This window comes from Buteo buteo, chromosome 17 (assembly GCF_964188355.1).
Source record: "Buteo buteo chromosome 17, bButBut1.hap1.1, whole genome shotgun sequence".
Classification (NCBI taxonomy): domain Eukaryota; kingdom Metazoa; phylum Chordata; class Aves; order Accipitriformes; family Accipitridae; genus Buteo; species Buteo buteo.
Window position 1 is genome coordinate 268215 of NC_134187.1, and position 13399 is coordinate 281613.

At 62.3% G+C, this 13399-nt stretch overlaps 1 protein-coding gene and 2 non-coding genes across 4 annotated transcripts; 2 read left to right on the forward strand and 1 right to left on the reverse strand.

The window, feature by feature from the left end:
- The first annotated feature begins 96 nt into the window (after positions 1-96).
- EIF2B4 (eukaryotic translation initiation factor 2B subunit delta) lies at positions 97-7471 on the forward strand. 2 transcript variants are annotated; one of them, XM_075048784.1, is made up of 13 exons: positions 97-570; positions 744-787; positions 878-1016; positions 1477-1686; positions 1903-1985; positions 2213-2304; positions 2691-2805; positions 3153-3229; positions 3446-3548; positions 4566-4693; positions 6547-6727; positions 6828-7008; positions 7229-7471. In XM_075048784.1, the coding sequence occupies exons 1-13, from the start codon at positions 546-548 to the stop codon at positions 7426-7428; spliced, it is 1578 nt and encodes a 525-aa protein (XP_074904885.1). In that variant the 5' UTR covers positions 97-545; the 3' UTR covers positions 7429-7471. The 2 variants fall into 2 exon arrangements, with proteins under 2 accessions (XP_074904885.1, XP_074904886.1); XM_075048785.1 differs by having other exon boundaries at positions 1480-1686.
- Positions 7472-8896: 1425 nt separating this feature from the next.
- On the forward strand, positions 8897-9060 carry LOC142041273 (U1 spliceosomal RNA). Its single transcript, XR_012653394.1, has one exon. It is a non-coding gene; the product is annotated as a U1 spliceosomal RNA (small nuclear RNA).
- A 604-nt stretch (positions 9061-9664) lies between these two features.
- Positions 9665-9828, reverse strand: LOC142041283 (U1 spliceosomal RNA). Its single transcript, XR_012653403.1, has one exon. It is a non-coding gene; the product is annotated as a U1 spliceosomal RNA (small nuclear RNA).
- Between the last annotated feature and the right edge of the window lie 3571 nt (positions 9829-13399).

Here is a 13399-nt window from a genome sequence, read left to right on the forward strand (position 1 = left end):
GCTCCGCCCCGCCCCTCTCCGCCCCGCTCTACCGCCCGCGGGCCCGGCGCCGGGTCGCCGCACGGCCGTCCCGGTGACACCCCACCCCCACCCCCCACCCCGGCTCAGGAGCCCGCCGCAGCCCCGGGTCAGCCCCGCGCCTAGTGCCTGGCAACGTCCCGGCGACAGCCAGCGGGGCCGCAGCCCTGCCCCGCCGCCCCCGGTGCTGAGCGCGGGCCCGCAGCGGGACGGGCCCCGGCGGCGGGGAGCCCGGGGCGGCGGGGAGCCCGGGGCGGGGGGGAGCAGGGCCCGGGGGGAGCAGGGCCCGGGGCGCTGGGCCGGCAGGCCGCCCGCAAGCGGGCGGGGAGGGCCCGGGGCTCCCGACGGCTCTCCCGACGGCGCTGGGAGCGGGCGGAGCGGGGAGGGACGCCCTGGGAACCGGCTACGGAGTGGCGTCACCTCGCGGCACGCGGCGGGCCGGTGACGCCACGGCACGTCACGCAGAGCCGGCGGGCGGCACCCCCCTCCGGCCGGCAGGGGGCGCTGTGGGCGGCCGGGCAGGCGCCATGGCGGAGCGTGCGGCGCCGGGCGGTGAGTGCCGGGCCGGAACCCCGGGCCGGCGGTGGGCGGCGGGGCCCCGCTCCCCCCCCCGCCGCTCCGCACCCACCCAGCCTCCCCCCGCCGGCCTCTCCCCGTTCCCCGCGGCCGGTGCCGGCCGGGCCCAGCTCCGCTCCCGGCCCCTCTCACGCGTCTTCTCGTTCCAGGTGCGGGTCCCGAAGCCGCCGCGCCGGTGCCGGCGGGACCGCAGGTGAGCAGGGCCGGGGACCGGCGTGGGGCTGGGGGCTGGGCCGGGGGCCGGCGTGGGGGCCGGGGGCTGCCCGACGCTCTGTGCCCGCAGGCCCCGGAGCTCTCCCGGGAGGAGAAGCTGCAGCTGCGGAAGGAGAAGAAGCAGCAGAAGAAGAAGAAGAGGAGCGAGAAGGGGCCGGCGGCCGAGCCCCCGGAGCTGGGGACGCCCTCCGACCCAGGGCAGCCGCGGGGTGAGGACCTCCTAATCCCCGAGGCGGCCCCTGAGCCTGGAGAGCCACGCAGCAGACCTCCCCAACAGAGGCAGCCCTGTGGGGAGGCCCCCGGTGGTCTCGCCGGCTGGGAATGCCCTCAGGCTGGAACAGCCCTGAGCCGGGAACGTCCTCCGGTTAGGGGAGGCCACGGTGGGACCTCCGGCATGTCCCACCTCTCTGCACCTGAGTCCTCCTGGTCCTCGCTACCTCGCGTGCCTGCGTTCTTGCAGGGTCCGAGATGTAGAGAGGCCAGTCCCCTCCCCACCTGAATGCGGGGCAGGTGAAGTGCTGGAGAATGTGGGGCTAAGTCCCACCTGCTCCTCCAAAGGCAGACCCTTGCACAGAGGAGGGTCTCCCTGCCACGGGCTGCCCCATGTACTGGGCTACATCTCCTGGTGATGGAGGCTGGGCACAGACTTCCCCCTTCTGTCTCCTGTAGTAGCTGCTCACCCCACGTCCCCCCCAGCCTTGGCCGATGGCCCCAACGACAGCGAGAAGCCCACAGGGGGCAAGAGCAAAGCTGAGCTGCGAGCAGAGCGCCGCGCCAAACAGGAGGCTGAGCGGGCCCAGAAGCAGGCGAAGAAAGCAGAGCTGAGCCAGGCAGCCACAGCAGCCAAGCCCAGGCTGACCCCCACTGAACCTCAATCCGGTAAAGCTGTCATCACCACAGGGTGCAGAGGGTGAGCAGGGAGGGAGGTGTCTGGAGTGGGTGTCAGTTGCCTGCGGGAGTTGCCTGTCCGGTCCTTCCATGGTGCCCTGGGCGCTGCCCTGCCATGGATTTCCTGAGTCTTGGGGCAGCGTGGCTGGGCTGGGGGCTGCACCAGGGCAGTACCACCTCACACCACCCTCCCAACTATCCTCACAGTGGTAAAGCGGCTGCCGGAGCATGTGCAGGTGGATGACCCTGCTGCCCAGAGGAAACTGGCCAAGAAGCTGGAGCGGCAGCAGGTAGGAGGAGGGCTGGGTAACAGGCTTCATGCTTCAGGGCAGTCACGCTGTGGGGGTGTGTGGTGGGGGTCAGGCTGCATGTATGGTGGGACTAGGGCCTGCTCTCTGCTGGGCAGAGGGGACCTCTGGTGTGCCACGAGTGAGTGCTGGTGTGATTGGTGGCGCTGGAGTGAGCAGGACTGTATGGCCACCTTGGGTAAGCCATCATCAACGCTGTTCGGCTACAGGTACCTCTGAGGCAGGACTATGGCACCAAGGTCAACCTGTTCTCCCACTTGCACCAGTATAGCCGGAAGAAGCCACTGACACAGCAGATGAGGTATGTGGCCTCCCCAGCCCAGGCCCCTGGCAATCATATGGCTCTGCTTCGGCTGGCCTGGCTACAAAATGGCTGTAGTGAAGGGGTATCCTGGTCCTGCTTGTGGGATAGGCTTGCTGGAGTGGCGGGGTACCCCTTTGCTTGCTTTGAGGAGCAGCAGCAGGGGCAGTGGGATATCCTCCCTAATGGGTGAGGAGAGCTGCCCTTGGGCAGTGCAGGGCCACAGGAGAAGGGCTGCAGCGTTAGCCTGAGTCCTCAGATCACAGAGCAAGTAGGGGCTGACTGGCAGTCTCTCGGGTTGTTTGGCTGGGGGCCTGGCAATGATTTGGTTGTTCCTGGGCTGTAGAGGGCCAGTGCTGACTACTGTCTCACGTTTGTCTCTGCAGCATCCCCTCCACAGTAATTCACCCGGCTGTGGTGCGCCTTGGCCTCCAGTACTCCCAGGGCATCATCAATGGCTCCAATGCCCGTTGCATTGCCCTGCTGGAAGTCTTCAAACAGGTATGCAAGCAGCTACCCATGCCAACCAGGCAGCAGGGGCGTTGCACCAGGCACAGGCATCTCTTCCAGTTCCCTGACTACTGAGGCTATATCTGTGCTCAGTCATCTTCAGCCTCTTCCTTCTGACCATGCCCAGGGCTGGGCCCTGCTGACATCCTGTTCTGGTGCTGCCACTGCAGACTTGAGTTCCTGGAGCATCCCTTTGCCCTCCCCCCGTGAAAGCATGTCAAGCTGTGCAGTACACACTCGTGCCTGGTCTGCAGACTTTTGGGCGAGGGTGGTCATGTGCTGTGCCTGGCCAGAAGTGGCAGGTGCACTGAGCTCATGCTCTTTTCCTTCTTTCTCAGCTGATCCGGGATTACTCAACTCCCCCCAACGAGGAGCTGTCGCGGGACCTAGTGGCCAAGCTGAAGCCACACATCAGGTGAGGGCTCATGATGCTGGAACAGAGTGACTGAAGCCCCACTGAGTGTGGTCTGTCAGTCACTTCTCTGGGTTGGTGTCCACCCAAATTTGGGCTGACTTTCCTGGGGCTCTGGGTTCTGCCTCCCTGACCACCATCCCCAGCCCAGCTGTACCCTTCCTATTCCTGTCCCTGCCCTCTGGTTGCTCTGGAGCTAAGCCCGTTTCTCCTCTGCAGCTTCCTGAACCAGTGCCGGCCCCTTTCAGCCAGCATGGGCAATGCCATTAAGTTCCTCAAGAAGGAGATTTCATGCCTACCTGACACCCTGAGAGAGGAGGAGGTGAGTGGCCTCACGTGAGCAGCAGGCTCCAGCCCTCTGGCTGCAGGCACCGGGGTGGAGGGACAGCCCTGGCACAGGCTGAGCAGGGAGAGGTGGTAGGATGCAGACTGGGAGCAGTGCTGCAGAGAAGCTAGAAGACTGCTGGCCATAAGTGTTGCCAGCCGCTGCTTGAGCAGGGACTGCAGCCAGACCTACTCCCCCTCTGCCAGCAGGCACAGCCCAGTGGGAGCCAAAGGGGCCAGGGTGCACCGCAGGAAATGCTGGGCTGTTAGTGTCACTGGGCTGGTAGGACTGGAGCTTGTCAGGAGCAGGGACGTAAAATGAGAGAAGCTACAACAGGCGCATGTGGTCTCAGTGAAGGCAGCCCTGCACCGCAGGCCTGGCCAGCAACCAGCATTGCACCTGCATGAAGTGACTCTTGGATGGCTGAAGGACTTGCAGGCTGGTCCAGCTGGTGCTGTGCACTGCAGGAAGGCCACAAAGGCCACACAGCTGGGCCTGCCCACCAGGACTGCCTATGAGCATTGTTTGACAGCATCAGTAAAGTCACGGATGAAGAATAATGTGTTTTTTCAATGCTCAGCTATATCCCATGCAAAAAGCTCCACAGGAGCCCATTGGCTGTGGAGGAAGGAGCAGGGTGGTGGCATACATCAGGAGCTGGCTGCGAGAGCCCCTGAGGCAGTGTGGCTAGTGGGCTGAGAGGAGTCGGGCCCGAGAGTCTGAGGTGCGGGGGTGACAATGGGCAGAGCTGGGGAGGTCCTAATGGCAGCTTGAACACATGGTGAGGCACTGTGGTCTGCTGGGAGGCTTGTGCTGGGACAGGAGTGGCCCTGTGTGTCCTGCAGAGCCCCTGTCCCAGGGGAAGGTGCCATTCCACAAACAGGCTGGCTGGGAGCAGGGCAGGGCTCCATGCTTGCAGGCAGAGCTGAGCCCGCAGTCCTGCCAGGCTGCAAGGAACAACAGTGTCTGTGGTATGGCAAGGCCATGCTGTACATGATGGCACTGTCTCCCCAGGCAAAGGAGAAGCTGCAAGACACTATTGACAAATATCTGCGGGAGAAGATTCTTTTGGCAGCTGAAGCCATTTCAAGGTCTGCCTTTGAGAAGATAAATGACAAGGATGTGATCCTGGTGTATGGATGGTAAGAGGACAGCCAGGCCAGTGGATGGAGAAAGGAAACAGAGCAGTTGAGTGAATACGGGAAGCCCTTGCAAAAGCAGTTTTTCAAAGGTGGGAAAGTCAGTGTTGCCCAAGGGGGAGGGAAGGGTTGTGGCTCTGGGTCCAGCAACTAGAAATAAAACAAGCAGGGAGGGGGCAGTCAGGGGGTGCCAGCCAGAACTTGGATGTGGTGGGGAGCTGGTAAATAAAGGCACAAGGGAGAAGTTTATGACCAGCGGGGCAGGACAGAACAGTGGATGTATGAGAGTGTCAGGACAGAGCAGAGCACGGCCCTGAGATCAGCACTTGCTAATGACTTGGGAGTATTGTTAGTGCTTTAGAAAAAACAGAGAGCTCATTAGGACTCTTGTCCCATCCTGGGAGACAGGCAGGCTGATGAGCTCGCATCATGAGGTGGTGACAAAGCACTTTCTGCCTGGCAGCCGCCGAGGGGAGTGCTAAACCATGTCTGCGGAGCACAGAGGATGGTGTTGGCACGCCTGGCTGTGAGCAGGCATCCCTGGAGGGCCCCGCTGCAGAGGGCTGTGTCCTGTTGATGTTTCCGATTTCTCTGCATGCTGGGACAGGCTAGATGCTAGAAGCACTGGAGGCCTCAGGCTCATTAGAGGAATGAACAGCAGGGTCTGATCAAGTAGCCTTATACCAGCCTATACTGATTAATGTAGTTGCGTTAGCGCCTCAAACTCAGTTTGTGAATGCCTGAGCTGGCAATGCCTGCCATTTCGACTAACCCTGACTCCCAGACCCGCCGGGCTATAGTGTTACAGCAGTGGGCAACGCCTTGACTGGACCAGGAAGTGCCTGACGGAGGCCTAAAGTCATTGCTGTCAGTGAAGCCTGTACCGAAGGCTTGTCCATGAGACTTTGCTGTTCCTGTTCAGGGCTCAGCACTGTCCTCCGTTTGTATGTGTCCAGAGTTAAGTGTTTCAAGAAATCCAGATTCACCGCTTCTTCAATACGGGGCACTTACAGAGCAGCCATGGTTGCTTACTGGCATTTTAAACAAACCGCAGCAAAGTCAAATGTCAGGAAGCAAAAATATGGAAGCTTGTTCTTCCTTCTAGGGACTGTGTCCCAGAAAGTAGAAGTGGGAGAAGGAGCCAGAGACTGTGGTGCAAAACAGTCTAGATGTGAGATGTGATGTGCTTGCTGGGTGATGGGTGGAGGAAGGAGCAGGGGCAGGAGGCCAGTGTGGGCCTGGAGCGTTATAAGAAGGAAACTTGGAGAGGACGTCCCTCCCTGTGGTCACGGACAGGTGGAAGTTGGTGCTGCTTCCAGAGAGGGCTGAGACATCCCTTTTCCCAGGGCGTGATTCTCTGTGCACAGACGGGGAGAGGGGGCCCTGGAAGCGAGCGTAGCAGGAGGATGTCTGGAAGGGGCAGCACTTGTAACAGCAAGGGTGGACATCAGCTCTGCCTGGACTCATCTCCAAGCAGCACTAGCCCATCAGGGTCTTGCTGGGAGCTTGACGACTGCCCTGTGTAAGAGAGACATTGCTCTATTTGGGCTGGACGTGCCTGGGGACCTGCCGTGGCAGCTGGTGCCTGGCAGTGCCTGCTCTGCTGCAGCTGCTGCTGTCAGGTGCCTGTCAGGGCTGTCCCCTGGGCGAGATCCCATGCTAATGCTCATAAAACCTCCTGCCTGGCCGGCACCTGATGAGTCCTACACTGGAGCCAGTGCCAAGGGAAATCTTCTGGCACTGGGCTGTGTTTCTTGGCGATGCTGTCAGCAAGCAGCGTCAGTGCAGGCTGTCCGTGTGCCGGGTGAGAGCCTGGCATGGCAGGATGGGGCAGCCTCCTAATTGGTGTCTGTCAGCTCTTCCCTTGTGAACCGCACGCTGTGCGACGCCCACGTGAAGAAGGGCCGGGCCTTCCGTGTGATCGTGGTGGACAGCCGGCCACGGCTGGAAGGCCGGGAGACGCTGCGCCGGCTGGTGCGTAAGGGCATTCACTGCACATATGTGATGATCAATGCCATTTCCTACGTGCTGCCTGAGGTGAGGAGTGGAGTGGGGCTGTGCCAGGGGGCAGTGGTGGACATGGGGGAGGCTGCAGCATGATAAAAGGTGCCAACGGATCCCCGCACTTCCCTGACAGGTGTCCAAAGTGCTGCTGGGAGCCCACGCACTCCTGGCCAACGGCTCTGTTATGTCCCGGGTGGGGACATCCCAGATAGCACTGGTCTCCAAGGCCTACAATGTGCCTGTCCTGGTGTGCTGCGAGACCTACAAGTTCTGCGAGCGAGTGCAGACAGACTCTTTTGTCTCCAACGAGCTGGGTATGGCTTCTGTTCCCTTCCTCCCACCTGGGACCTGCTCCCTCTTCCCTCTGCTGGCCAGGACAGGCCGGTCCACCCTGCCATTCCCCTTCCTGGGCGAGGGGCCACCGCTCACGGGAAGGATGGCTTGGCAGGCAGCAGCAGTGTTGTGTGCTCCCAGGGCAGGACAGAGAGGTGCTGTCCCTCTCCCTGATCCTGCCGGCTGCTCCTCTCTCTGCAGATGACCCCGATGACCTGATTGTGCTCCGGAAAGGCCAGGCCCAGCTGGGTGGCTGGGCAGAGAACAAGTCCTTGCGCCTCCTCAACCTGGTCTATGATGTGACACCACCTGACCTGGTGGATCTGGTCATCACAGACTTGGGCATGATCCCCTGCACGTCGGTGCCTGTCGTCCTGCGTGTCAAGAACGTGGATCAGTAGTAGGGGCAGCTGCATGGACACTAATAAACCAGGCCCCACAATACATCTTGTCTGCCTCCTGTGGTGTGGCAGGAGCCCTGGCACCCTGTGTCACCACAGGCTTAGTTCTGCACCTTCCTTGGGCCTGCTGGCACTTCTGCCCAGGTCTGCCCAGCCCCTCTCCTCCTACTCCAGGCTGCAGTGGGGAAGGATCTTCCCTGTCCCTGGGCCCCTCCCCTGAAAGCTAGGAGAAATGGTGACACTATGGTGACTGTGGCCCCTGGCTCACACCTCCTCTGGCTGTGGTTCTGGCATCTGCTTGAGTTGGGCTTGTGTGGGAGAGCCTGGCACCTCTGACCCTGCAGCACTGTGGGGGTCCCCAGGGTTGCTCCCAGCACAAGCTCCTCCTGCAAGAGGGGCCCTGTGCAGGGTCCAGCCTGAGCAGAAGCCGAGGGCTCTGGCATGGGGAAGGGGATGTCCTCCCTTGTTCTGCTGTAGTAAAATTGGTGCTCATCCCAGCTGCTGGCAGGGATTCCTGTGGGCTGTCTGTGCCCCCCCGCCCCCCCCCCCCCGACACCTGTCACTGTAGCGCCCTGTATGTTCCCAGCTTGGAAGGGGGGAGCAGGGAAGAGAGGGCAGGGTACCCGTTTTTCTGGCCTCTGACCAAGAAGGGGTCTTTTTATACACTGGTCTCACCTGTCGTTGCTTCTTTGTGCAGAGCCGAGGTTGGGGGGGGAGCCGTGTGGCCCCAGCCCCGCCTGGGAGCAGAGTGAGGAAGGCCAGGCACTAACGGGGCTCCAGGGCTAGTGCTGGGCTGTGGGCAGGGGCACAGCAGGTCCCTCTGTCTTCCCTACTTCCAGCTGTGCTGCCGGTCGCTGCCCCCGGGTGCGTTAGGAGACGCGGACGGGGCCGGGAGAGCAGCTCCCTCCCTGCCGGGTGCTCCCGGCAACAGCCCCCCCGCTCCCGGCCCGGGGAGCCCCGAGCCGAGGCCTTCCCATGGGGGAACAGGGCCGGCGACGGGCAGTACCTCGCCGGGCTCTCGGCTCCGGCCGGGGCGGTGTGGCCCATGACGAACGCAGGCCCCTGCTACTCCACAGCCAGGGAACGGAAGATGCGCCGGGACGACGGGGACAGGGCCCACACTCGCCCCAGCATGGCTCCCCCCAACCCGCCGGGGGCCGCCAGGGGCGGGGCCATGCAGATCGCCCCGCTGCCAGCAGAGCCTCTCCGGGCCGCCAGGGGCGGAGCCTTGCGGGACGGGGGCGGGGACATGCAGATCAGGAACGGCGCGGGATGGCGGGACGTATCACCGTGACAAGAAGACGCCGGTCACGGGCGTCGCAGGAGCTGCGTGGGCGCCGCGCGACGGGCAGAAGTGGGGTTTAGAGTGAGAGGTGTGCGCGGGTGTGGCGTGGGAGTGCGGGCGCGTGTGTCCGTGTGTTGGGAGTAGGTGGTGGTGCGTGCGGCGTTGTCGGGTGTGTTGGAAGGCATACTTACCTGGCAGGGGAGACACCATGATCAGGCAGGTGGTTTTCCCAGGGCGAGGCTCATCCCCTGCACTCCGGGTGTGCTGACCCCTGCGATTTCCCCAAATGCGGGAAACTCGACTGCATAATTTGTGGTAGTGGGGGACTGCGTTCGCGCTCTCCCCTGGTTTCAAAGTGCGAAAAACAGATGGAGATTGGAGGTACCACCTTTTGCACTGAGGATTGAGAAGGCGGGGGAAGATAGTTCAACGCAGGGCGCGTCTGTGGAGGAGGCGGGGCAAGCGCCGCATCTTCCCCGGCAGCGATTGCCTGGCATCTCGGCGGTGGGCGGAGCAGGAGCGGGGAGAGCAGGTGCCGGGCCGGGGCGCAGCGGTTCCCGCAGCGCTATCGGAACACAAGATATTTCCCTGCCCACGAGCATCGCGTCCGCTTCCTGACGCGATGGCTCCAGCGCGGCTGCTTGCGCCCGGTCCCAAGGTCCCACGGCGGGGCCTTTCCGCGCACCGGATGCCCATCGGCCCCGCCGGTGCCAGCAGCGAGAGCAGTCCCGTCATTTCACCCCCCCGCCTCGAGCACCATGCCCAGGGGTCGCGGGGGAAGGGCGGAGCGCGGACGGCAGAGGCCCCTGCAGCTGGAGACCGGAGCGCGGCTAGACCCGAGCTCGGCCAGCGGCGTGCAGAACAGTCAACAGCGGCAGCGCATGAGAATAAAAGAAAGGAGCTATAGCCTTTGTATCGCAAACTTTCATCTGTTTTTCGCACTTTGAAAACCAGGGGAGAGCGCGAACGCAGTCCCCCACTACCACAAATTATGCAGTCGAGTTTCCCGCATTTGGGGAAATCGCAGGGGTCAGCACACCCGGAGTGCAGGGGATGAGCCTCGCCCTGGGAAAACCACCTGCCTGATCATGGTGTCTCCCCTGCCAGGTAAGTATGCCTTCCAACACACCCGACAACGCCGCACGCACCACCACCTACTCCCAACACACGGACACACGCGCCCGCACTCCCACGCCACACCCGCGCACACCTCTCACTCTAAACCCCACTTCTGCCCGTCGCGCGGCGCCCACGCAGCTCCTGCGACGCCCGTGACCGGCGTCTTCTTGTCACGGTGATACGTCCCGCCATCCCGCGCCGTTCCTGATCTGCATGTCCCCGCCCCCGTCCCGCAAGGCTCCGCCCCTGGCGGCCCAGCCGGTGGCGGCGCGCTCTGCGTGGCCCCGCCCACAGCCCGGCCGGGCTCCTTCCAGGGTCGGAACTCCCAAACGCGGAAGACCCGGCAGAAGGGCGGAAAATGGGGAACCGGTGGGAAATGGGGAACCGGCGGGAAATGGGGAACCGGCGGGAAATGGGGAACCGGCGGGGAACGGCCGCCGTGTCCAGGGATTTGCACCTGCCGGAGCCGAGCAGCAGAGCCAGCGTTGCCGAGGAAGGGGGACTTTTGAGGGACAAATGTCGCTCCCCCCAAACGCGGCACTGGGGGAAACGTCCATCCCTGTGGCTCCTGCCCCTGGACCGTCGGGCACGTCCGTGGCTGGGCAGGATGGCGCAGGGTCAGCCGCTCCGACCAGAGGTGGCACGAGGGGTCCTGACCCGCAGAGAGGATCTCTTGCTCTTTCCTCCCCAGGGAGCTGGGTCCCTTCTAGGGACCTTAAAAGCCTCTGCCCTTGAGAATGATGATGATCCAGGCAGAGGGACAGGATGGGGACAGGTTCAGTGCCATCCTGCAGGACCCCCAACCCCCTGAACTGAAGCACTGAAGGCAGCTGGGGTGGGGAAGGGGCCAGAGGGAACCCAGTCGGGACAGCTGACCCCAGGGATGTTGCACACCGTGTGCTGTCCTGCTCAGGGATAAAAGGGTAGGATGGGATAGGGCAGGGTCCCCTTCCCAGCTGGAAGGGACCTACAAGGATCATCTGGTCCAACCGCCTGACTGCTTCAAGGCTGACCAAAAGTCAAAGCACATTGTTAAGGGCATTGCCCAAATGCCTCTTCAACCCTGACAGGGTTGGGGCATTGACCAACTCTCCAGGAAGCCTGTTCCAGGGTTTGAACACCCTCTTCGTAAAGAAATGCTTCCTCACATCAAGTCTGAACCTCCCCCAATGCAGCTTTCAACCATTCCCAGGCGTCCTGTCCCTGGATCCCAGGGAGAAGAGCTCAGCACCTCCCTCTCCACGTCCCCTCCTCAGGAAGCTGCAGAGGGGTCGCCCCTCAGCCTCCTTCTCTCCAAACCAGACCAACCCAGAGTCCTTGGCCGCTCCTCAGAGGACATGCCTTCCAGCCCCATCACCAGCGCCGTTGCCCTCCTCTGGAGGTGTTCAAGGACCTGAACATCCTTCTCAAACGGTGGGGCCCAGCACTGCACACAGTACTCGAGGTGAGGCCGCACCAGCGCTGAAGACAGCGGGACGATCCCCTCTCTTGGCCGGCTGCTCACGCTATGTGCAGTTTGCCCTCTGGGCTGCCAGGGCACACTGCTGGCTCCTGTTGCGCTGCTGCCGACCAGCACCGCCAGGTCCCTTTCTGCAGGGCTGCTCTCCAGCCACTCCTCTCCCAGTTTAGACTTGTGCCTGGCATTACTCTGTCCCCGGTGCAGAATCCGGCATTTGTTTTTGCTCAGTTTCATGCTATTGATGATTTCCCAATGCTCCAAGCTATCTAGAGGCCTCTGCAAGGCCTCTTGTCCCTCAAGAGAGTCAGCAGCACCTTCCAGTTTGGTGTCATCAGCAAACTTCCTAATGGTGCATTCAACTCCTGGATCCAGATCATTGATAAATATATTGAACAGAACTGGCCCTAGGATTGAGCCCTGAGGAACACTGCTGGTGACTGGTCACCAGCCTGCTGTAGCCCCATTCGCTGCAGCCCTTTGAGCCCTGCCGTCCAGCCTGTGCTTCACCCAGTGCACCGTGAAAAAGCTGGACAGCTTGTCCAGACAGGTCCTGGGAGGGACAGTATCAAAAGCCTTACTGAAATCCAGAAGAACTACCTCCATCGCCTTCCCTTCACCCCCTGGGTGGGTGACCTTATCATAGAAGGATATCAAATTAGTTCAACAGGACTTTCCCTTCAGGAACCCATGCTGACTATGCCTGATGATTGCATTGTTCTTTAAAAGCCTTGCCATAGCACCCAGGATGATCTTCCCCGAAATTTTTCCAGGAACTGAGGTTAGACTAAGGTCTGTGTTTTCCTGGATCTTCCCTCATGCCCTTCTTGTCAATTGGAACAGCACTGGCCAGCTTCCAGTCAGCAGGGACCTCCCCAGACCTTCGGTAGCTGACCGAGGGGATCCTGCCAAAACTTCCACCAGCTCCTTCAGCCCTCTGGGGCGAATCCCACCAGGCCCCATGGACTTGTGAATGTTCAGCTGATGCAGCTGGTCCCTGACAATTTCCATGTCCACAAATGGAAAGTCACTGCTCCTTCAGCTGTGCTCGTCCGACTCAGGGGACCAGGCAGCCCCAGGTCTATCACTATTATTAAAGGCTGAGGCACAAAAAGCATCAGCTGCCTCTGCCTTTTCTTCATCGCTATTAGTCAGATGACCACCTTTAGCAAGTGTCGGTCCACAGCGCTTTCCTTAGACCTCCTCTTGCTATTAATGCACTTAAAGAAGCCCTCCCTGTCTGACACAGTGTCAGCCAGCGTCAACTCCAGCTGAGCTTTGGCCAGTCGTGTTTTCTCCCTACACATGTGAACCATGGCTCTGTAACCCTCCCAACAAGCCTGACTTTGCCTCCAGAGATGGGCCCGTGTCTTCTTCCTCCCAAGCTCCACAAGGAGGTCCCCAGTCAGCCCGGCCAGTCTCCTGCTTGACCTGGGACTCCCTGGGACTGCCACTCCCGGGCTTTTCAAGGCGGCTCCCAAAAAGTGCCCTGCTCCCAGAGAGCCCTGCAACCTCACAGGCAGATTCCCTGGGGACGCTGCTCAGGGGCTCCCCAAGCAGCTTGGGGTTTGCTTTACTGAAGCCCTGGGCAGCCGCTCTGGGGTCCTTTGTGTCCTCACTCCCGAAACTCAAAACCTGATCGTTTTCGGGTCCCTGTGGCCCGGACAGCACCCCCCCCGCCCCCTCCCCGTCTCCCCAAGCCCTTCTGAGCACACGGGGGGGCCGAGAGGGCCGTTCCCACCGGCTCCCGGGACGCTTCTCACCGGGACTCATCGTCACCAGAGCCACCGCCGGGACTTCCCTGAGCCGGTGGTCACAGCTGCCGCGGGAGGGGGGTGGGTGCTGCGGGTGGCGCCGTTCCGGCCTCCCGGCGGCGGTGAGGCGAGCCCCGGTGCCCGCAGACCGGAGCGGCTCTCGGTCCGGGCCGGCCGCTGGCAGGGGGGCGCGGGGCAGCAGCCCCCGGCAGCAGCGCAGCGGGAGCGAAGACGCTGCGGACAGGAGACAGCGGTCAGCGTGCTGCTCGTTATTTACCGCTACCGATGTTGGAGATGGAGCGGAGGCCCCGCCCCCACCCCGCTCCTCCGGGGACCGCCGCGTCCCGCCCCGGCCCG

Excerpts from the sequence above, each read along its gene's own strand:
- EIF2B4 (XM_075048784.1), top strand. The coding sequence starts at position 546 with ATGGCGGAGCGTGCGGCGCCGGGCG. Across the intron at positions 1,687-1,902 it reads CCCCACTGAACCTCAATCCG|TGGTAAAGCGGCTGCCGGAG; the intron begins GTAAAGCTGTCA and ends CTATCCTCACAG. Across the intron at positions 2,806-3,152 it reads TGCTGGAAGTCTTCAAACAG|CTGATCCGGGATTACTCAAC; the intron begins GTATGCAAGCAG and ends CTTCTTTCTCAG.